This window comes from Indicator indicator, chromosome 36, assembly GCF_027791375.1.
Source record: "Indicator indicator isolate 239-I01 chromosome 36, UM_Iind_1.1, whole genome shotgun sequence".
Lineage (NCBI taxonomy): Eukaryota > Metazoa > Chordata > Aves > Piciformes > Indicatoridae > Indicator > Indicator indicator.
In genome coordinates, this window is record NC_072045.1 from 4,348,848 (window position 1) to 4,371,939 (window position 23,092).

The 23,092-nt window shown below is 49.7% G+C and overlaps 1 protein-coding gene across 1 annotated transcript in view; it reads left to right on the forward strand.

Moving 5' to 3' along the window:
• The window catches only part of KDM4B (lysine demethylase 4B), a 74,769-nt gene that overhangs the window by 39,912 nt on the left and 11,765 nt on the right, over positions 1 to 23,092 (forward strand). The window contains exons 8-17 of the mRNA XM_054396160.1: positions 2,668 to 2,864; positions 3,356 to 3,388; positions 7,927 to 8,111; positions 11,198 to 11,691; positions 12,287 to 12,407; positions 15,033 to 15,211; positions 16,691 to 16,913; positions 20,015 to 20,091; positions 20,591 to 20,646; positions 21,076 to 21,184. Of these exons, the coding sequence (XP_054252135.1) occupies positions 2,668 to 2,864; positions 3,356 to 3,388; positions 7,927 to 8,111; positions 11,198 to 11,691; positions 12,287 to 12,407; positions 15,033 to 15,211; positions 16,691 to 16,913; positions 20,015 to 20,091; positions 20,591 to 20,646; positions 21,076 to 21,184 (1,674 nt within the window). The remainder of the gene's footprint in view (positions 1 to 2,667; positions 2,865 to 3,355; positions 3,389 to 7,926; positions 8,112 to 11,197; positions 11,692 to 12,286; positions 12,408 to 15,032; positions 15,212 to 16,690; positions 16,914 to 20,014; positions 20,092 to 20,590; positions 20,647 to 21,075; positions 21,185 to 23,092) is intronic.

A 23,092-nucleotide genomic window follows, 5' to 3' on the forward strand; every position in this document is an offset into this window, starting at 1 on the left:
ACTAGAGCTCAACTAACATCTCTGTAATACAGGTAATGGACTGGAGCTTGAGGAGGGGCAGGTTCAGGCTAGATATTGGAAATTCTTTCCAGTGAGGCAGAGAGAGTTGGGGTTGTTCAGCTTGGAGAAGAGAAGGCTCCAGGGAGACCTTAGAGCAGCCTTCCAGTACCTGAAGAGGGCTCCAGGAGAGCTGGGGAGAGACTTGTGACAAGGGCTGGGAGTGACAGGACGAGGGACAATGGCTTTGAGCTGGAAGAAGCTGGATTTAGATGAGACATTAGGAAGAAATTCTTCCCCAGGAGAGTGGTGAGGCACTGGAACAGGTTGCCCAGAGGAGTTGTGGAGGCTCCAAGCCTGGAAGTGTTCAGACAGAGGCTGGATGGAGCTTTGAGAAACCTGATCTAGTAGGAGGTGGGAACTAGTAGGGGGTTGGAACTAGATGATCTTGAAGGTCCCTTCCAATCCAAATCATTCCATGATTTCATGATTAAGGCAAAGTGGGAGGCTGGCTGAGTGTGGAACAACTGTGCTGTGGGCCCTGTTTTCATCCGAGTGTGAGGTGAGGAGGACTTCCAGCAGCATCCGAGGTGCCACTTGAAATTTCTTCCTAAGAGAGGTTGTTCTACAATAATAACTTTTTGTGTGTTAGGGAGCAGTTTAGTGTTAATAGCTGGGAAGTGAGGGAAATAACCTTACAAAAAATGCTTCTGGAGCTTGAGGTCGAACCGAGGCTGCATTTTTTCCATCTGTCATTTGATTTTATTACTTCAAGGAGGCAGCCTTTTGATTTGACTGTTATTTTAGAGAGACTTATTAGTGTTTTCATTCTGACATTATTGCAGATAAGATAACAGCTCCATGTTCAGGAGCCACAAATTTCCCCCTATCAGTCTTTGGAGTTATAATTGATGAGACAGTGTTCCTGGGGTGGGCAAGGATTTTTACCACTGTCTCCTACATGGAGCAGCAGAGAATAAAATAGCAGCTAGAGGAAGGAAGAATCAAGAGTCAAGGTTTCCTGTGTTGGAGAAGTTCCTTACCTTGCACTGCTGCAGAGTATTTCTGCCTGTGCTCAGATTGCTCTTTGCCTTTGCAGGTGGTTGTCCTGTGTGGGTAACAAAGGCATTAGGGTAGGAAAAAGAAGAAGTAAGGCTAGGGAAAGCCTTCAGGAGGTCTCCTGATCTGCTGATCAAACTGCTGGAGAGGGTCCAGAGGGCCAGGAAGGTGATCAGAGGGCTGGAGAACCTCCTCTATATGGGGATAGGATGAGAGGGTTGGGGTGGTTCCACCTGGAGAAGAGAAGGCTCCACAGAGACCTTACAGCAGCCTTCCAGTACCTGAAGGGGGCTACAGGAGAGCTGAGGAGGGATTTTTGACACTCTCCTCCCTTTCCCACCCCTCTCCCACACATTCACATTCCCTTTTCCAGCTGTACTGCAGGGTGTTAAACAGGATCTTGCTCCTGGGTCTGAGGGAAAGGTTTGGAAAAAAAATCCCCTGGCTACAATGGGAACACAAATGTGCCCCAAGTGCAGCAGCTGAGGAAATGGAAGTGTGTGGTCCCAGAAGAAGCCCCAAAGGAAAGAGGCTTTGTAAATTATTCATGCTTGCTAGTGTGAAAGCAATCAAATGAAATGAAAATTGCAACATAAACATCCATCATGTCAGATTTGTGTAAGGAGAGGAGGAACTTGGCTACTGCAGGGCCCCAGTGCTGTGGTAACGCTTGGAGATCGCAGCCCACAGTGGCATTGCTCAGAGCAGCATCCAGACAGCTCAGTGTGTGGCTTCTTCTCCATAATCTGTGTGTGCTTTACATTTCTTTGTGAGGCTCTTTAAGCTGGTGATGGATGGAGACCATACAGGAGACCTTTAGACCTGCCTGACCAGGATTCGCTGTGCTCGATTTGAAGCAGTTGACATCTGAGTGCTGCAGAGCTTTGGTTCCAGGTTGGGAGCAAAAAATGGACTGTTCCCCTTTGAAACCATTTGCCATGCTTTGTGAAGGCAGAGGAGGTCAATCCCCGTGGCTCATTGATGCTGTGTGCTTTGGGGGTGCTCTTCTGTGCTCCTCTCTGTAGCAGTGCACAAGGGCTTTGGAAATGTCTTCTGGAGAAGGGACTGAAAAGCTGCTGGATACAAAGGAGCTCCTCTCCTATGAGGACAGGCTGAGAGAGTTGAGGCAGTCTGAAGAAGAGAAGGCTCCAAAGGGACCTTCTTGTGGCCTTCCAGGATCTGAAGGGGGCTACAAGAAAGCTGGGGAGGAACTTTTTAGGCTATCAGGCAGTGACAGGACTAGGAGGAATGGAATAAAGCTGGAAGTGGGGAGATTCAGGCTGGAAGTGAGGAAGAAGTTCTTCACCCTGAGAGTGGTGAGAGCCTGGAATGGGTTGTCCAGGGAGGTGGTTGAGGCTCCAACCCTGGAGGTGTTTGCAGCCAGGCTGGATGAGGCTCTGGCCAGGCTGATGTAGTGTGAGGTGTCCCTGGCCATGGCAGGGGGGTTGGAGCTGGCTGAGCTTTGTGGTCCCTTCCAACCCTGCCTGATTCTAGGATTCTGTGATTCTATAAATGGGCAGGGGGCTACTCTGCCTCTGGAGAAAGGCAAACTCAGCTGCTGGGAAGGGAGGAGGTTCCTGTGAGCTGAGGTGGCTCTGGTGTCTCTTGCAGTGCACTTGCCGCAAGGACATGGTGAAGATCTCCATGGATGTCTTTGTGAGGGTCCTGCAGCCGGAACGCTACGATCTCTGGAAGCAAGGCAAAGACATTGCTGTCCTGGACCACATGAAACCCACAGCTCTCACCAGCCCTGAGCTAGATGCCTGGAATGAGACAAAAGCAGACCTGAAGGCTAAATTGCTTCGCAGGTAAGGAGAAAAACCACAAAGAACCCCAAAAAGTGGAGCACCGAGGGCAGGATTTTAAACACTGCGACTCTTAGCTGGGGATGGCCCAAACTCTTCTCTTCTCTTTTATTTATTAGCAGTTCTTGTTGTGTTTTTCTCTTGGGCAATGTATTCCCTCATTGTTCTGCTTCCTTTAACTGTTAGAGAAGCAAATGTTTGCTGAAAGTAGGACGCTGTGTGCCCCCCTCACATCTCAGCTCTTACCCTGGAAGACACAAAATTAATCTCTGGTAAACATTTAAAGCTTCACTTAGCAGAAAGCAAAGAGGAAATAAAAGGCCCCCCCAGACCCCATCAGTTGCAAAAGGGATTTGCTGCATGCCTTACTCTGCTTCCTTTGATCTCTGTATTAATATTCTCCAAAGTTTGTGGGGGGTTTTGTGTGTTTTAGAGCATGCTTGAGTTGCAGATTTGGCATGCTAACCTTTTCCTGTTGGAATCTTGCTTTATAGGATAGGAGATGAGGAAGAGGACAACAAACACCGGTATGTGACTTCCCTCATCAGCTTCAATGGCTTCCTTCTTTTTCCTCTGAGAGTGTTTTCCTTTGGCAGTTAGGTTTGTTTCTTGTCTGCTTCCTCCAAAGAGATCTTTGGGCATTGAGGTTCCTCAGACTCCATCTTGGTGTTGTGTAGTTTTCTGAGATCTCCTCATGCATCATCAGGGAACCTCAGCTATCCCATGCCTGATCTGGATTTCCATCTTTGAGTGTGCAGTAAATCTGCTGAGTTGGAAGTGATGTGCAGTGATGAAGTGGTTGTGGATGAAGCTAACTGGTCACAGAACCACACAGAATTGTTTTGGTTGGAAAAGACTTAGAAGATTGAGTTCAACCATTAACCCAACACTACCAAAGCTGGGGCTAAACCATGGCTCTTGGCAGCTTTCAACACCTCCAGGGATGGGGATTCAACCACCTGCCTGGGCAGCCTGTGCCAGTGTTTGAGAATCCTTGCAGTGAAGAAACTTCTTCTAATGTGTAACCTAAACCTCTCCTGATGCAACTTGAGGCCATTTCCTCTCCTCCTGTCACCTGCTATTTGGGAGAAGAGACCAACCCCACCTCATGGCAGTGTCCTTCCAGGTTGTTGTAGAGAGCAGGGAGATCTCAGTCTCCTTTTCTGCAGACTGAACACCCCCAGCTCCCTCAGCTGCTCCTCCCCAGCCCTGTTCTCCAGACCCTTCCCCAGTTCTGTTGCTCTTCTCTGGACCTGCTTCAGCTCCTCAATGCCTTCTTGCAGTGAGGAGCCCAAACCTGAACCCAGTACTCAAGGTGTGGCCTCACCAGTGCCAAGCACAGGGGGACAGTCACTTCCCTGCTCCTGCTGGCCACACCATTGCTGATCCAGGCCAGGATGCTGTTGGCCTTCTTGGCCACCTGAGCACAGGTTGGCCTCTTAAAAGGCTCTTCCTTCTCCGCTGAGCTTTAGGGGAAGCAGTGTAACCTCTGAGTCAGAAATTGCAGTCGATGCTCTCCAGGCAGTGACTGAACTCCAGTGGGTCTCTGGATCTTTTTCTTCCACATCTGGATGGAAACTGGGAATCTCTTTGCTGCCTCTGGCTGTGAAGGGTTACTCAGATCTAGGTGCTGTTGGCTGGGTGTGAGGCAGGATGCAAACACCAAGGATTATTTTCCCTCCCTGTGCCTGTTTCTTAGCAGAGAAGCCTCTCTCTTCACCCAGGACTACTGCAGAAGCACCAGGCACTTTCTTCCCTTATCTGTTCCTTGTTTCCCAGATTATTTCAGTATTATCCTGAAGCAGTTCTGAAGCTGTTGAATCCTGCTTAGCAGTAGCTTCTCTCCTGTGCTTATGTCTTGGAAAGACAGAATTGTACCTGCAGACTGGCTTGCCTCAGCAGGATGGACTTTGAGGATGGGATTCACCTCTGCCCAAACCTCTTCACAGTTGGATCTGCTTAATTAAAGTCACTTTGTGGGCTCTCCTTCAAAGAAACACAAACACTGCTTTTTATTTTGCCAGCTCTCTTGGGAAAACAGAGCTTTTAAACTCTGCAGAGAGCTCTCTTAGTTCTTCTCTAAGGTCATTCATACTTAGCTACCTTGAAGAACTCAACTTTGTTTATGGCTTCAGCATGAGATTGTTTCAGTCTAGTCCACAGAAAGCTCATTTCTGGGATTCTGTATTTCTGGGAAGCACAATTCCTTTAAATGATGTTCTTTCTGCCTCTCTTCATTTTGTTTCCCCCCCCCCCCCCCCACAACTTCAGAGTGAGAAGAGCACTGGAAAAAAAAAAAGTCTTTTTTTATCTACTTTGAGTATAAAGCTTTGTGATTTAATTTTTTTCTGGTGTTTCTACAGTCCAGGAATAAAACACTCCACTAAAAATAGCTTGTACCTCTTCATTCCCCACCCATGCTTCCTTCAGCCAGCTATGGAAAGTTCCACCTGCAATGGAAAAGTCTTTCTCTTCTCCTCCCACCTGGATTTTCCTGCACAGAGGAGGTGGTGTGCACTTAGAGTATGGGTGAAGAGAAAAGTTGATCCTTCTGGGTTCAGCTGTGTGTTCCTGCTAATGAGTGTCTTGCAGGTGCAAAGTTAACATCTCCACTTGGAGGGCCACCATATGGTTGGAGTCTGGCAATTAGAAATGTCTGTGCAGATGGAGCAGTTTGCTTTTCTGTTGATCATTCAGCTCAGGTTGGATTTCCCTCCCCCCAGCCCCCCTCCTTTCTTTGTCTGTGTTGGTTCCATGATGAAGAGCTCTTAATTCCATTATACTCCAAATCTAATTAGCAACTGAGCTTCTGGGCTCTGAGGCTGGGAAGCTGAATTTCAGCTTTTCCTAGAGCCTGGGGCAGATGAATGCAGTATGATTGTGTTTGACAGTTTGGTACCTGGTGGGAGAAGCAAGGCCAGATGGAAGATGTGGCTATAAGTCACAATGGTGTGAAAAATGCAGGTGTCTGCATCAGTCTCTTTCAACAGAGAGCTTGTTAGGCTTAAAGGCAGCATTCAAGGAGCTGTTTGAGAGACCCTGTAGAAAAGACTTGTACTGGCTCTGGGAGTGGAGTTAACTTTCTTCATAGCAGCCTGGGGGCCTGTGTTTGGGCTTTGTGGCCACACAGTGCTCATGAGACACCAATCTGAAAGGGTCAAAGGTTCATTTTATTCCCACTCTGCCCCCTGCCCAGCGACTAAGCTGGGGATGGGCAAGAGGTCGAGAGGAGACACAGCTGGGACAGCTGACCCAAAGTGGCCAAAGGGATCTTCTAGGCCATAAAAGGCTTTGCTGAGTGATAAAAGCTGGGCTAGAGAAAGAAGGAGACTGGGTTGGCTTCCAAGGTGGCCATTGTTTGGAGACTTGCTGGGCATTGGGCTCCCTGGAGGAGGTGGTGAGTGGATTCCATTTGCTTCTTCATCTTTTTATCCTTTCCTCTTTCCTCCACCTCTGAAACTGGCCCAGTCTATAAGTTTTCTGGCTCCTGCTCTTCCTGTTTTCCCTGAGCAGTGAGGAGTGCTGGACTCCTAATACAGTTCCTAACCAACAAGACATGATCCTGACTTGGCAGTTAGCACTTTATGTGGTGGCTGCTGTCACCTCCTTGTCTTGGTGCCATTGACTTTTTAGAAGGAGCAACATTGCTTTGGGAGTATTAGTCTGATGATCCTCATATGTACTTTGTTTAGTTAGACTTCTTGATAGGCCTTGAACCCTGGGAGTTCTGCTTCTGAAAACTGCCAGGCTGCCTCATGCTGCTGCTTTGTAGCAGTGTGGGCTTAGGAAGTGGCAGAGCCTGGGTGATGTCTCAGAGCTGGAGGATGCTGGCTGGGAGATGTCTCAGAGCTGGAGGATGCTGGCTGGGAGATGTCTCAGAGCTGGAGGATGCTGGCTGGGAGACGTCTCAGAGCTGGAGGATGCTGGCTGGGAGATGTCTCAGAGCTGGAGGATGCTGGCTGGGAGATGTCTCAGAGCTGGAGGATGCTGGCTGGGAGATGTCTCAGAGCTGGAGGATGCTGGCTGGGAGATGTCTCAGAGCTGGAGGATGCTGGCTGGGAGATGTCTCAGAGCTGGAGGATGCTGGCTGGGAGATGTCTCAGAGCTGGAGGATGCTGGCTGGGAGATGTCTCAGAGCTGGAGGATGCTGGCTGGGAGATGTCTCAGAGCTGGAGGATGCTGGCTGGGTGGTGTTTCAGAGCTGGAGGATGCTGGCTGGGTGGTGTCTCAGAGCTGGAGGATGCTGGCTGGGAGATGTCTCAGAGCTGGAGGATGCTGGCTGGGTGGTGTCTCAGAGCTGGAGGATGCTGGCTGGGAGATGTCTCAGAGCTGGAGGATGCTGGCTGGGAGATGTCTCAGAGCTGGAGGATGCTGGCTGGGAGATGTCTCAGAGCTGGAGGATGCTGGCTGGGAGATGTCTCAGAGCTGGAGGATGCTGGCTGGGAGATGTCTCAGAGCTGGAGGATGCTGGCTGGGTGGTGTTTCAGAGCTGGAGGATGCTGGCTGGGTGGTGTCTCAGAGCTGGAGGATGCTGGCTGGGAGATGTCTCAGAGCTGGAGGATGCTGGCTGGGTGGTGTCTCAGAGCTGGAGGATGCTGGCTGGGAGATGTCTCAGAGCTGGAGGAATCTGCTTTGCAGGCTTGCAGCAGTTTGCTAAAGGGAAGCACATAAGGAATGAAAAGAACTGGAATGGACTGGAGGCAGGGGATGAAAGCAAGATTTATAACAAGTTTGCATCTTGAAATGCAAGCAGAATAGATGGAAAAAGACAATGAAAATGATTCTGGCTGCAGCTCATGAGCTTGCATTAATGGTGGGGAAAAGCTCTTCAAGAAACCTGGACAATTAATGGCTGCTGTGAATGGAACTTGAATGTTGTCTTCTGCAAGGTTCATCTGTTTCCTTTCAGATATCTCTTTGCCCTGTAGTTATTGTGAACTACCTTGTGTTTGCCCTCCAAAGGAGATCCTTTTTGTTTCTCATTCAGCTTCTTAAGTCAGTGATGGTTTTATTTTATGTATTGAAGGCTGCTCTTTCATGTCAAACCACACTTGTGTGCTTCTAGGTCTCACAGAAAAAGAAGTCAACCCAGAAGACATAAGACAGAGGATCAGAAGTCTCTTGGGGATGTCATGGCTATGGAAACTGCCTTGGAAGATGTGAAAGTGAAAGAGGAACTGAAGAGAGGGCCAGATCTAGAGGAAGAGGAGAGAAGCAAAGTGATGGAGGGAGAAGGTGAGAGCCCTGCAGGTGACTTGAGTGCAGAAGTGGGGCAAGCTCCCTCTCTAAACCACATTTGTCAGGAGCTTGCCTGCTGGAGGTTAGTGCTGCTGAAATGTCAGGGGAGGCTTTTCCCCACAGTAAATCTGTGCTCCCTGAAAGACACCACCATTTCCAGCAGCAATTGATTTTTCCCTCTCTTTAAGGATTCAGGCCAAATAGCTTTCTTGGCAGGGCTTGAAAATCCTGCCCAAACTATTACATCTTTGTAAAAAAAAAATATAAAAATATATGTCCTAGAGGAGGAATAGTTTTAAATATTTCATAGAGAAACAAATATTTTTGTCTGTCATACTCTGCAAAGCAAAGATTTGTGCACTCCCTTGTGCAATTCATTGTTCCCTTTTCCCTCCCTTCCTTCCCATTTCTTACAGGGGTTGTAAATAAAATCAGCATTAAGTTGTGTGGGGTCCAGGGCTGCTGCACAAGTCCATGCTGCAGGTTTGGATTTCTTCAAGTCTAGTTGAGGGAGGGAAGCTCTTCAGCTTTCTCTTCATAATGCCAGCCCATGGCAACTCACACAGCCTCACCCCACCAACTGACAGCCTCAGTGGTGCTGAGGGCCATGGTTTAGCAGTGGACCTGGTAGTGCTGAGTTCATGGTTGGACTCAGTGCTCTTAAAGGGCTTCTCCAGCCTAAATGATTCTGTGATTCTGGGGCAAATTGCCTCTCCCCTTCACTTCCTTCTTCACTTCCTTTGGTTTTAATTTGGCTTCATTTGCTACTTCCACCAAAAAGATGACCTTGGGAATGAGGAAGAATGAGATTTCCAAGTAGGGCTTCTGCTTCATGTGGGTTATTGGGACCAGCTGGGTATTTATAACTTGAGATTTTCAGGATTTCTGCCCCACATACCTGCAGGGTTTCCTTTTGGCTTTTATGACTCAGCTTTAAATTCATAATTTATGAGGTTGCTATTAATGTCTGTAGAATTCTTAGCAGGTTGTCTTAGGCCTTGAAATGAAAAAGGAGAAGCTTTGCTTTTCTCTGAGTGGGCTCAGCAGCACAAATCCATCCTGGGAGTTAGTGATGCTGTGGCTCTTCAGGGTCCTGCAGGCTTGGGCTGCACAGCAGGAGCCTTACACAGGAGCCTTTTCTTTCTCATGTGACAAGAAGCCACCAGATGCCCAAGTGCAGAAGAAGTCACACAAGAGGTCTGTGTTATTTTCCACCTTGTCATGGAATGACATTGCCACAGGCCTCTGGAGTGCTGCAGACATAAACTAAGGGCATAATTACCTGAGGTAATAATGGGCCAGGGAACCAGGGCTGAAAACTTCTCTGTGATAGCAAATTGGTGCATTGCTGGTTCTTAGATGGCCATTCTCTGCCTGAGGGCTTTGCTTCAGGCAAGATCTCAGGAACTGGCCAACTGTCAGGTATCATAGAATGGCTCAGGCTGGAAGGGACCTCAGAGATCATCTGCTCCAAAACCCCTGCTATGGGCATGGATGCCTCAACTAGACTTGGCTGCTCAAGGCCTCATCCAACCTGGCCTTGAGCACCTCCAGGGAGAGGAGGCACCCACAGCCTCCCTGGGCACCACTGACAAGAGCCTGGTCCCAGCCTCTTGCCCCCCACAGGCCCTTCAGCTCTGCCTGAGCATTGCTCAGCTCCCCTCTGGGGCTGCTCTTCTGCAGGCTCTCAGCCCCAGGGCTCTCAGCCTTTGCTCCTCACAGAGCTGCTCCAGGCCCCTCAGCATCTCTGTAGGCTCTGCTGGACTCTTCCCAGCAGTTCCCTGTCTCTCTTGAGGTGGAGAGCCCAGAACTGGACCCAGTAGTGCAGATGTGGCCTCAGTAGGGCAGAGCAGAGTGGGAGGAAAACCTCCTTTGACCACCCAGTCACATTCTCCTTTATGCACCCAGGAGCCCAGTTGCCTTCTTGGCCATGAGGGCACATTGCTGGCTCATGGGCAACTTGCTGTCCACCTGAGCTGCTGCCCAGCAGGTAGGAAGGACAGGCCATGGACATTCCTCCATTCACCTGCCAGATTGCTTTGTGCAGCAAGATTCCCTGCTCCTTCCTCACAGACAGCCAGGTGGGGACTTGGAATTCACCTCACTTCTTCCTGCCTCCTGATTTTAGCAATCCCCTTACAAACCACTTTGTTCATCTTAATACAGAAAGTTATAAACAAAGTTCTGGTTGCCAGCTGCTGTCAGGTTCCCCATTTAGGAGTCAATAAAGCTGGTGAATGGCAGTTGGGTTGTGGCTGGGCAGAGAATTCTCCCAGTGTATAGAGAGTAAATATGATCTGGTTTTGTGCAACTGGGGAAAAATCCAATTTGCTGCTGGTTCAATATGTTTGTTTCTCTAAGGAAATTCAATATTCCTTTCTCTGTGATAGAGCAAACCAGTTTATCTGAGGGGCTGCCTACACCAGTACAACTCCAGCTCTTTGGGCTGGACTTGTTCCTGCTTTTTTAAATTAGTGTAAATAAAGTCCTCAGGCCAGGCTTGGGGGAAATGTGGAGGTTGAGATATCCCCCAGGAGGTTTCAGCAGGGATTTAAACACTTCATTTTCTTGTGAAGTTATTCACTTTCTCTTTTCACACCCTTCCTCCTGCAGGTGCCTTCTGATTGTCTGATGGTTTATCTGATTTTCTGTGTGCCAGCTCAGGCTGGGCAGCATTGGTCCAGTCCTTAAGGGAAGAGTCAGAGGAGGTTGGGTTGTTGAGCCTAGAGAAGAAGCAGCCCCAGAGGGGCTCAGTGCTCAGCAAGAGCTAAAGGGCCTGTGGGGGGCAAGAGGCTGGGGCCAGACTCTTCTCAGTGATGCTCAGGGACAGGACAAGGGGCAATGGGCACAAAGTGGAACCCAGGAGGCTCCATCTGAACAGGAGGAGATATTTCTTTGGTGTGAGGGTGCTGGAGCCCTGCAGCAGGCTGCCCAGAGAGGTTGTGGAGTCTCCTTCTGTGGAAAGCTTCCAATCCCCCTGGCCATTGTGCTCCTGGGCAAGCTGCTGTGGGTGCCCTGCTGGAGCAAGAGGGTTGGACTGGGTGATCTCCAGAGGTGTTGGTGTCTGGAGCTAAATGTTGCCTACTGCCTTGAAACAGGTGACTGCAAGGTAAAGGCTCGGCCACCGAAGGTAAAAGGTGAGAGGAAGAAGAAGCACCTTTTCCACCAACACCAGCACCACCTGCAAGCCCCTCAGCCCCCTCTGCCACCCCAGCAGCCTCCAATCCCTGCCCCCCAGCAGCAGCTGGCAGAGGACGAGGCACCAGCAGCACGGCCACAGGTCCCCAGCGCAGTCCCCACCTCCTCCACAGCAGACAAGGGCTTGGTCCCAGCTCCCCTGAACATTGTCCAGCCCTCGGAGGCAGCCCTCGAGGAAGATGACTTCAAACCTCGGCCCATCATCCCCATGCTCTACGTGGTGCCACGCAGCACCAAGGTGGTGTTTGACAAGGAGCACATGTCCTGCCAGCAGGCCTTCGAGCAGTTTGCCACCAAGAAGGGCCCCGGCTGGCGGCAGCCAACCCTGCCCGTGGGCATCCCCCTGAAGGAGGAGGAGAACGGAGAAGCAGAAAGCCCACAAGTGGCTGCGGAGGTCAGTGGTCTGCAGGTATGCATGGCCAGGGTGGGGGCTCTGAGGGTTGCTAAGCTTAAGCAACAAGTTGAGGACCAAACTTGGAATGAGAGGAGCCAGCAGTTGTACCTGAGCCTACAGTGGAGTAGTGGCATGGTGGGGAGCCATGGAGGGCTTTACAGGAAGAGACTGAGGGAGGTTCTGCTTCCCCTTGCCTCTGCCCTGCTGTGGCCACATCTGGAGTATTGTCTCCAGTTCTGGGCTTCCCAGTTCAAGAGGGACAGGGAGCTTCTGGAGAGAGTCCAGCAGAGGCCAGAAAGATGCTCAGCATCTCTGTGAGGAGCAAAGCTTGAGAGCCCTGGGGCTGTTGAGCCTGGAGAAGAGCAGTCCTAAAGGGGATCTGATCAATGCTCAGCAAGAGCTAAAGGAGCTGTGGGGGGCAAGAAGCTGGGACCAGACTCTTGTCAGTGGTGCCCAGGGACAGGACAAGGACCAACAGGTACAGGCTAGAACCCAGGAGGTTCCATCTGACCAGAGGGAGAAACTTCTTGGGTGTGAGGGTGCTGGAGCCAAGTCATTTTGGGGTTCCCATCCGGCTTGTTGTGGTTTGTTGCAGACTGCTTCTGCCTTCTCCAAACTGAAGATGGAGATCAAGAAGAGTCGCCGCCACCCGCTGGGCAAGCCCCCCACCCGCTCCCCGCTCTCCGTGGTCAAACAGGAGACCTCCAGTGATGAGGGTGAGTGCAGCAGCAGCTGCAGCAATGCCTCCACCTCTTGTCTGACTGAGAAATGCTGCATGGAATCACTGAATGGTTTGGGTTGGAAGGGACCCCCAAAGCTCATCCAGTCCAATTCCCCTGCAGTCAGCAGGGGCAGCCTCTGCTAGATCAGGTCGCCCAGAGCCCTGTTGAGCCTGACCTTGAGTATCTCCAGGGATGGGGCCTCAGCTACCTCCCCGGGCAACCTGTTGCAGTGTTCCACCACCCTCATGGTGCAGAACTTGTTCCTCTCATCCAATCTCAATCTGCTCTGCTCTCATTTCAAACCGTTGCCCCTGGTCCTGTTACTGCAGGCCTTTGGACACAGTCCCTCTGCAGCTTTCTTATAGCCCCCTTCAGGAACTGGAAGGCTGCTCAGAGGTCTTCCTGGAACCTTCTCTTCTCCAGGCTGAACACCCCTAGCCCCAGCCCCCTCAGCCTCTCCACACAGCAGAGGTGTTCCAGCCCCATGATCATTTTTGTGGCCTCCTCTGGACCCTCTCCATCAGGTCCATGTCCTTCCTGTGTGGAGGGCACCAGAGCTATGTTCAGTACTCCAGGTGAGGTCTCAGCAGACCAGAGCAGAGGGGCAGGATCCCCTCTCTCCATCTGCTGGCCACACTGCTTTTGATGCAGCCCAGGCTGCCATTGGATTTCTGGGCCTGAAACTGCTTGTTCCACTTGACTGAGAGCAAATTCAGCATGTTCTCACTCTGATAACCCAGCTGGAAACACAATTCACCCGTGGGAGGTGTCCCTTCTCACCTCCCACCTTTTCTTTCCCTTTTTTGTGAAGAAAAATATTTTGCTGGCTGCAGAATGAGGCAGAGTTTTGGGCAAAGGAAAAAAAATAAAAGAGTTCACAGAAAAGAGCATCTTAAAGCTTTGAATTCTCTCCCAGGGGAAGCAGTGGATTCCCCTACCTTGGACAGTTTAAAGGCTCAGCTTGCCAGGGTGCAGGGCCAGCTCATTTCAACTCCACCATCACCTAGAAAGGTTGGGCCAGATGGTCCTTGGGGTCCCTTCCAACCTGGCATTGTGTGATTCTGTCTTCATTAAAATGAGCTCTGTTCACCTTGCAGGGAGGGGGAGTTTGGGTTTGCTGCTCTGTGTGTAGGGGAAGTGAATTCTGGCTCTTTGTTTGGCTTTTTGAGGTGCTCCAGTCCCCCAGTCTTCTTCGTGGGCCCTCTTCTGGAGCCACTCCATCATTTCCATGTCCTTGCTGTGTGGCGGGCTCCAGAGCCTCTTAAAAGGGAGGGAGAAAGGGAGAGGAGACTTTGACTTGTTGAGAGCAGAACATTAACTGTATGTTTCCAGTAATTAAGAGTGAAGCAGTGAACAGTTTGGTTTAATGTGCTGAGCTCTGGGGATAATGTTCCACTAAGATGTTTTTGACTTCCCCTGGCCAAAGCTGTTCTGTTGGAAGCTTTGCAGGCTGACAGTGCAATGACTGCACTTAGTCTGGGCTGGAAAATTTCTCTGAACACTTAAAGTGACTCAAAAGTTCCTTACTGAGGGGTGGTAAGAAATTTGCACCCCCAAACTGACACAAATGGATCCTGCAGTGGTTTAATCAAAATGCCAAGGGGCTTTTAAAGGTTCTGTAAAAACAAAGCATTAGCAAACTAATTAGCACAAGCAGTACCTAGCAGAGCTCTGGCAGGAGAAAGGGTGGTGGTGAATGCAGATGAAAGGCTTAGTGGTGTGTGCTTGGGGGAAGTAGCTGGGACGCAGCTGCAAGAAAGTAAAATGAAAACTTGAAGCCAGGATATCTCCTGGCCAAGGTTTGTGTCTGCAGAAGCAGCCATGACATTTATAGAATGGGTTGGGTTGGAAGGGACCTTCAAGATCATCCAGTTCCAAACCCCTGCCATGGGCAGGGACACCTCCCACCAGCCCAGGTTGCTCAAGACCTCATCCAGCCTGGCCTTGAACACCTCCAGGGAGGGGGCATCCATGTCCTCCTGGGGCAACCTGTTCCAGTCTCTCCCCACCCTCACTGTCAACAATTTCTTCCTGCTCTCCAGTCTCAATCTGCCCTCCTCAAGCTTCAGTCCATTGCCTCTCATCCTATCACTACAAACCCTTGTCAGAAGTCCTTTCCCAATGCATTTGGGAAGGTTGACAGAGCCTTGCTGCTGACCAGTGGGAACTGGGAGCTGCCCTAAGCAAACCAGCAGGAGCTGCATGCATGTCTGCCAGAGAATGCAGCTCCCAGCTGGAGAAGGGAAAGGGAATTTCCTTGCACTTGCATCATGCATTTTGAACTTGGCTTCATTAGAAGGATGAAGCCAAGCACAGCTAGAAAGTGGCAGTAAATCAAGGTTCTTCTTCTTTATTCTTCTTCCTCGTGGCCAGTTCCATCAGGCCATTGGTGTCTCTACCTTGTCTATCCTGTCCATAAAGTGGAGATTATATCCAGTGAAGGAATTATTTGAGGTATAAACTTGGACAAGTCAAATGCTATTGACTGGACTTTTTGTGTTGTCTAAACATCATCTTTTTAACCCTGCCTTGCTGTGTTTTGTCTTTGCTCTCTGTGGACTGTTCCTCCTCCGCTGACCTGCCATTGTTTGGGCATTTTGTTTCTTTTCCTCTTTTTAGAAACGTTTCCATTTTCTGGAGAGGAAGATATGAGTGACCCAGAGGCTTTGAAGTCATTATTTTCCCTCCAGTGGAAGAATAAAGCACCAAATTTCCCAGCTGAACGAAAATTCAATGCAGCTGCTGCCCTGAGTGAGCCATACTGTGCTGTCTGCACCCTCTTCTACCCCTACAACCAGGTAACTCCTCATGCTGCTCAGAGGTGGAAACTGAGTGCTGGCTGCTCTGTAAGTTAGGATGCAGACCTTTGTTATTGAGGAGTGGCTGAGGGAACTGGGGTTGCTTATTCTGGAGCAGGGGAGGCTGAGGGGAGACCTCTCCAGCTCCCTGAAAAGAGGCTGCAGTGAGGTGGGGGTTGGTCTCTTCTCTCTAGTCTCAGGTGATAGAAGGAGAGGAAATGGCCTGAAATGGTGCCAGGGTTGGGTTAGGTTGGAGATGAGGAAAAATTTCTTTGCTGCAAGAATGGTCAGGGATTGGCACAGGCTGCCCAGGGAGGTGGTGGAGTCCCCATCCCTGAAGGTGTTCAAGAAAGGTGTGGGCATGGCAGGTGGGGCCATGGTGGGGTTGGACTGGATGATCATGGAGAGTTTTTCCAACCCAAACAAGAGAAGGCTCTTAAACTTTCACACCAAAGAAGTGTGTTTGGATTTGGGCAGAGGCAGCAGGTGGACCCTTTCTTGTTCTCTTCTCTGGCTCCTCTGGCTTTCCCACAGTCACCCCTAAAGAGCTTTGCCCTGCAAGTCCCATTTCCAGCAGAGGGATGATGCCTCGCTGGGCTGCTCTGATGGCTCTCCTGTAGATACCAGCCTGGGCTGCTGAGTATAAGCAAACAAGCAGCAGAGAAAAACTTCCTGAGCAAGCACATCCATCATCTTTTGGAAGCTCCCAATCTGCTTTGGGCTGTGTTGTGAGCAGAAGGGCAGAACTGATCAGCTGAATTTGTCATTTACCCACTTGTGTAGCGATTTGTTCTTGCATGCTCAAGAGAGCCAGAGTCCACCAGGAATTCCTGCCTTAGATGGAGAGGAGTGCTGGAAGCTTTTCCTGAGGGAAGCAGAAGCCACCTCCCCCTCGGATAAAAATCTCTGGATTTATTAGAGAGACCACAAATCAAATCTGCCTTCTGGTGCCTGGGTGGTGTTGGATAATGGTTGTAAGGAAAACTGGGTGCAGCTGGGGCTGGTTTCATCCAGTGCTTTTCAACTCTGGTCTGCTACCACAAACCTTGAGATGTCCTTCAGGAGAAATTCTGGCAGAAAGGAGCAAGGAAGGATGCCAGAAGGATGGGAGAGGGAAGGTTTTACTTGCCTTTTTTTTTTTTTTCCTTTCCTATTTTTTTTCTTTAATTTTTCCTCAGTGCTTTGAACTGCAGTTTAGAACTTAGCTTTTTACAGAGGGAAAGCTTCTCATTGTTCTGATGCTTCTGTGAGCTCTGAAAATAGGTTACAGATTCCAGTAGAGGCCTAAGGAAGAGAGAGGGGAGCAAAAGGCAGGGTTGGGGTGCTCATGAGAAGGCAGGAGTTGAAGTTCATTATTTGTGCTGCATGCCACCAGGGATTGGAGGACTTTTTTTTTTTTTACAAGAGGAGGTCTGACCTAAAAGTTAGAGCTGTGAGCAGGGAGGAGCTGATGCCATGTGATGATATCTTCTCTTTCAGTCCTTACAGCCAGAGAAAGAAGCTGTCCCAGTCTCTGCAGGGGAGACCACCTCTTTCATCCACCTCTCCAAGTGTGGACAAAAGACAAAGCCTCTGATCCCAGAGATGTGCTTTACCTCAAGTGGAGAAAACACAGAGCCCCTCCCTTCAAATTCCTATATTGGAGAGGATGGAACCAGTCCCTTGATATCCTGTGCCAAATGCTGCCTGCAGGTTCATGCTAGTGAGTGTTTCCTTCTTCCCCAAAGCTGAGAAGCTCTGTCTGCTGCCTGTATTTGAGTTCCTTCAGGGCTTGCTATACCTGTCACCTTTTTTGTGTCTGTGTATTCCAGGCCATCTTGGCAGTCACTGGGCTTAAAAATACACACAAATATTCCTTCTGCTGTTTGTTTTGTTGGCTGATTCTCCTCTGTCTCACAGAGAAGATTCTTTCTCTGCTTATCTTTCACTTTTAGGTGATAAAGCAGGAAGCCCAAAGCTGATTGTGCTCTTTTCTCTTGCTCAGATATTGCTCTGCTGGGGGGCAAGGTCATGGAGTTCTGGTGGGCATCAGAGATTATGGAGCAGCTCCTGAAATGCATTTGATTAGTGTCTCAGTGCTGGTAGCAGTGGCACTGATTGCAAACAGCAGCATATGTCTGTCTGTTTCCCTGGGAGCTATGTCTAAAGAAGAGCTGATTTAATCCTGCTGGAGTTGTACCTCCACTGTGGATTGTACAACTTCCAGTTCCCATTTGCACTGCTGCTGGGAGATGTGAGGAATTACTGTTCAGCTGTTTGATCTTGGCAGATGGGAAATCTTCTCTGCCTTGCATCAGCTGGAATTACTTCTCTTGTTCCAGTTTTAGAGTCCACAGGACACTGTGCAGCTCAGCATGGCTGTGGTAGAGAACTGGAATGCAACTTTGCTTCCTGTGCTGGTCACTGCTGGCTAGTGAGTGTGTGATGCAGGGTGAGCAGTAGGAGAAAGGCTTCCTTGCTTCCCAAGCTGCAGTCAGAGCAGAGCTGCTGCATCTTCTCTCTAGGATCAGCTGATAGGACAAGAGGCAATGGCCTGAAATTGTGCCAGGGGAGGCTTAGGTTGGAGATTAGGAAAAATTTCTTTGCTGCAAGAGTGGTCAGGGATTGGCACAGGCTGCCCAGGAAGGTGGTGGAGTCCCCACCCCTGGAGGTGTTCAAGAAATATGTGGCCATGGCACTTGGGGGCAGGGTTTGATGGCCATGGTGGGGTTGGGTTGCTGGTTGGACTGGATGGCCTTAGAGGCCTTTTCCAACCCAAAGAATTCCACGATTCTATGTTCCTGTCCATCCATTTGTCTTCAGCAGTTCAGTCTAATCAGTTCAGTGGCCAAACTCTCTTCAGGGACAGAGGGATGTGGGCAGGGTGGTGTTGATCTGCACTCTCAGACAGGACATAGAGAAATGTAGCTTTCTATTTTGGCTGTGCTCTACCCTTGAGGACAGGACAGAAGCTAAATGCAGTCTGCTGTGGTCTCCAGTGTCTTGTTGCTTCCTTGTTGCTGTGTGCACTTCCAGACTGTGGTGTATCCCTTTGACTTTGCTGCAGAGAATCCATTTGCTTTTATTGCAGGACTGCAGTGGTGAGGTGGTTTTTGGCTTATCTGGCAGCATGCTGTAAAAAACCAGTTGGCAGTCTGCTTGTAATTGAGAAGTGTCCTCACCCAGCTGTGCTGGGTTATGACAGTGGCAAGGACATGGAGAGAGGAAAGCTTTTGTGAAGGTTCTCTGGGCTGGAAGTCCAGAGTGAAGTCCAGAGCTGGCAAAGTCCACAATGAGCATTTTCTTCTTCTGTTGGGATCATCCTCAGGGTGGTGTTCAGGAGGTGCCATGTTCCTCCTCTTAGCTCCTTGTAGTCCTGAAGCCAGAAATCACAGAAGTCACAGGATCCCAGAATGCCAGTTTGGAAGGGACCCCAAGGACCATCTGCTCCAACTTTTCTGCATCATAGTCTGGTTGAAATGAGCTGGCCCAGAACCCTGGCAAGCTGAGTCTTCAAACTGTCCAATGTAGGGGACACCACTGCTTCCCTTGGGAGATGATTCCAGTGTCCAACTGTTCTCATGGTGAGCAGTTTGCTTCTGGAGTCCAATGGGAATCTCCCCAGCAGTACCTTGTCCCCATCAGCCCTTGCCTTTTCCATGAGACTCCTTGGAAAAAGGGAGTCTCCATCATCCTTGTAGCCACCCTTTGTGTACTGTTTAGAAGGGCTTGGAGTGATAGGCCAGGGGGCAATGGTTGGAAACTGGAAGAGGGCAGATTTAGGTTGGACATCAGGAGGAAGTTCTGCACAGTGAGGGTGAGGAGACACAGGAACAGGTTGCACAGGGATGTGGTGGAGACTCCATCCCTGGGGACATTCAAAGTCAAACTTGATGTGTCCCTGGGCAGCCTGCTCTGGTTGGAGGTGTCCCTGCTGCCTGCAGGGGGATTGGACATGATGTCCTTTGAGGGTCCCTTCCAACCCACTGCAATCTCTGATGCTGTATCAGTTTCTCTTTCAGCTGCTGCCAGTTTTTTAGCCTCAGTACCACTGCCCATTCCCTAGGACTGGCTTGAATCTGCTTTCTTGGGTTGCCAGATGATGAAGAGAGATCTCAGCTGGGGAAGCAGCTGCAGATCTATAGTATTGACTTTTGCTTGACAGAATGTTTATCTGCTCAAGTGGGTGATTTTTATCAATCAGGTTATTGTGGCAACCTCGCTGCTTTCTGAAGAACTCCTTTGCAGTTTAATTCAGTAATTGGAGGCACTCCAGCTGAAATTTGATGTTCACTTTTGTTCAGGGTGGCTGAAGGCCATGGGATGAGCTTTGTGTTAGCTAGGATTCTGGCCAGCAATTTGTGGCCTGTTTAATTTTCTGCTGCAAAATTTCTTTGCAAGCTTGTGTGGGAGCCCCTCTTTTTCTGAAGTAGTTGTGTGTCTTGTCCCTGTCATCCTCCGTGGCAAACCCCAGTCCCTTGTACAGCATTTTAAGGCCTTTCTTAGTCTTATTTCCCTGTCTTTAGGATGAGTATAATGCCACTTTGCTATTTTGGTGCTGCAGAGAGGTGTGGAGGAGGATTTGATGCAGTCATTGAAGCTGTCTAAAGAGACAAAAGCAGTGCTGGGGCTTTTCCCTTGGTCCCTTTGCAGACCTGCTGCTCCCTTCCCAAAGATGACTTCCCCTGTGACTTTTGTCTGAACCTTGACTATTGAGTGCAGCTACTCAAATGCTACTCCTGCTTTCAAAGATGCTTCTGAAGTGGCAAGTCAACCCTTGGTTTGTTAGCCAGACTCTGAAGGATCTCCCTTTGTGTCTTCCAGGCTGTTATGGAATACATCCAGACTTGGTGAACGAAAGTTGGTCTTGCTCGCGGTGCTCAGCCAATGCTTGGGCAGCAGTAAGTGATGACTCTCCTGGGTGCTGGTGGGGTGCTGGGATGGGCAGTTGGCCTTCACATCTCTGATGGGGTGTAGTCACTTTCAGGGAGAAGCAGGGTTGGATTGGATGATCTCCAGAGCTTCCTTCCAACCCCTAACATTCTACAGGAAGGCTGCAGAGGGACTTCTCCTAAGGGTGTCTATAGGCCAAGGGTTTGAAGCTGAGGCAGAGCAGGGTTAGACTGGAGCTGGGGAAGAAGTTCTTCAGTACAAGGGTGGTGAGACTCTGGAATAGGCTGTCCAGGGAGGCTGTGGATGCCTCCTGCCTGGGAGTGTTCAAGGCCAGGCTGGATGAGGCCTTGAGCAGCCAAGTCTAGCTGAGAGGTATCCCTGCCCATGGTGGGGAGGTTGGAGCAGATGATCTCTGAGGTCCCTTCCAACCTAAGCCATGCTTTGATTCTATGAAGGCAGTCTAGCAGAGCTTTCTGGCCCAGTTCTGAAGGAGTTTTGTTCCTACAGGAATGCTGCCTGTGTAATCTCAGGGGAGGAGCTCTTCAGATGACCACTGACGGGAGGTAAGTGCTGGGGTTTGGTATTTCTTTTCCTTCCATGCTCCATCTCATCTCCTAGTGGTGGGAATTTGACCTTGGTGCTCTGCATAGCAGCTGGTTTGGGCATTACTGAGGACGTGGCAGGATGAGCTTGGGTAACTGTGCTGTCTTCCACTCTGCACCAGGCTCTGAGCACTTGGTGAATTTGGTTCTTTCTCAAAGCAGAGTCCTTGCAGAGGATGTTTAGCAGCATGTAAGATCAGATGCAGAAGAAGGTTGATCCCTGTTGTTCCAGAGACATTTACTTTGTGCAACCCTGATTAACAGCCAGGCTGCCAACCACCATAAATCCACTTTGGTACTGAGGGAGTCAGAGAAATGTTAACTGCCCTCTTGAGTGTTTAATTCAAAGGAGGGTAGGCTCTGATTTGTCTTTTGCCTTTCTGTCCCCAGGTGGGTTCATGTAATCTGTGCTATTGCTGTCCCTGAGGCTCGTTTTCTCAGCGTCATAGAGCGTCATCCTGTGGACATCAGTGCTATTCCAGAGCAGAGATGGAAACTGGTGGGTGGCTTTTTACCTCTAGAGAGGGGGAAAAAAACCCTTGTGAACATGTGAACAAGAGCCAAAAAAAAAAAAAAAAAAAAAAAGAAAGAAAGAAAGGCTTTAACCAGACAGAAAAAGTTGGTGTGGGATCATGAAGTAGATGGGAGGTGATGTTCTCACTCTTGTTGCCACCAGATGCACCAGGAAGCTGTGGCATTTGGGTGGCTTCTGAGCTGCTGCCTCAGCCTTTGACACACAAACAAGTTGTGGTTATCAGATCTGCCTTTACTCTCACCCTGGGTGGAGGGAGTCCTCACTCCTAGGACTAACTCACCTCACAGTCAGGGCTGGGCTGCCCAAAAGCTTTGTTTTGTCAGGAATGTGAAGGGATGTGGCAGCCAGAAGGAAGCTGACACATTGCTGCCTTGTTCATCTGCAGTTTGCTTCATCTTTCTTTACAACATTTCTCTCTCTTTACCAAGAACTCTCTTGTAGAAGCCAAACATCTCTCTGTGCCCATGGCTGCAAGGTGAGACAGCAAAGAATTTCACCCAAGTCCAGCTACAACTTGTTAGTTAGCTGCATGGCCTCATCTGAGGGCTTAGTAATGGATGATTCATTAGCTGGGAGCAATTAATCTTAATGTTAGCTAATGCCCCATCACTACAGTGTTGTTATTGCAGAATAAATTGTGCTTTAGCTGCTTTTTTGGTGCAGAAGTCAGCTGGGTGACAGCAGGGAGTGCAGTACAGGGGAAGGTGATGCAGCAGCAGTGATGGATTTGTTAACTGCTCAGCTCTTTAGTGCAGGGCCTGGCTGAGAGAGCAGCAAGAGGCTCTGTCTGCTTCCAGAGTTATTTCTCTGTTGTGCAAATGGGTTTTGTACACAAATGTGAATGTAAAAAGCATTCATTATTCAGGTGGAGTGATGGAGCAGTGTGATGTGAGTGTGATAAATCTTGCAGCAGTGGTTCTTTATGGATCATCTGACATTTCCAGCATGCATCCTCTTCATTACCAGCACTTGTAACGATGAACTGAAAATCCTTTTACACAAGACTCACTTGCATTGCTTAATGGAGCCTCACAAGGAAGCAGGATTTAATTCTTTAACTCTTCTGTGGCTGCCTTACTGCTCTACAGAGCCAGGAAGGTATTCACCTGCCTGGAACTCTGTTGCTTCACTCTGCTCTGAAGCATTGGCTGTGCCATTCAGTGCCTCTGCACAGACCTGCACCTATCTGTCCTAAGTTCAAGCTTCATGGTTTCCTCAGTGCTGTATTCCATTTGTAGCTTGTTTTCTTCAGGGCTCAGGAAAGGCAGAGAATATTTCTGTGAAGTGCCTTGACTCACCCAGTCTAAAGCTGTGGGCTGCAGGGACTTGCTCCTACAGTGAAGTTAGCAAGAGCCTGGCTTGTAGCTCAGCTCTTCTCAAAGCCTGGCTTTAAGGACTTCACAGAATCCCAGCATGGTGGGGGTAGGGAGGGACCTCTGGAGATCACCCAGTCCAACCCCCCTGCTAAAGCAGGGCACCCACAGCAGCTTGCCCAGGATCACAATGGCCAGGTGTGAGGGTGCTGGAGCCCTGGAGCAGGCTTCCCAGAGAGGTTGTGGATGCCTCCTCCCTGGAGGTGTTCAAGGCCAGGCTGGATGAGGCCTTGAGCACCCTGGGCTGGTGGGAGGTGTCCCTGCCCATGGCAGGGGGTTGGAACTGGATGATATTGAAGATCCCTTCCATCCCAACCCATTCCATGAATCTATGAACCTAGTTTTGCATTTTTCATTTTATTTTTTAATACTTCCCTGTGAGAGGGCTCAGGCCATAGAATCATAGAATGGGCTGGAAGGGACCTCCAAAGGTCATCCAGTCCAACCCCCCTCTGCAGTCAGCAGGGACATCCTCCACTAGAGCCCTCTTGAGCCTCCA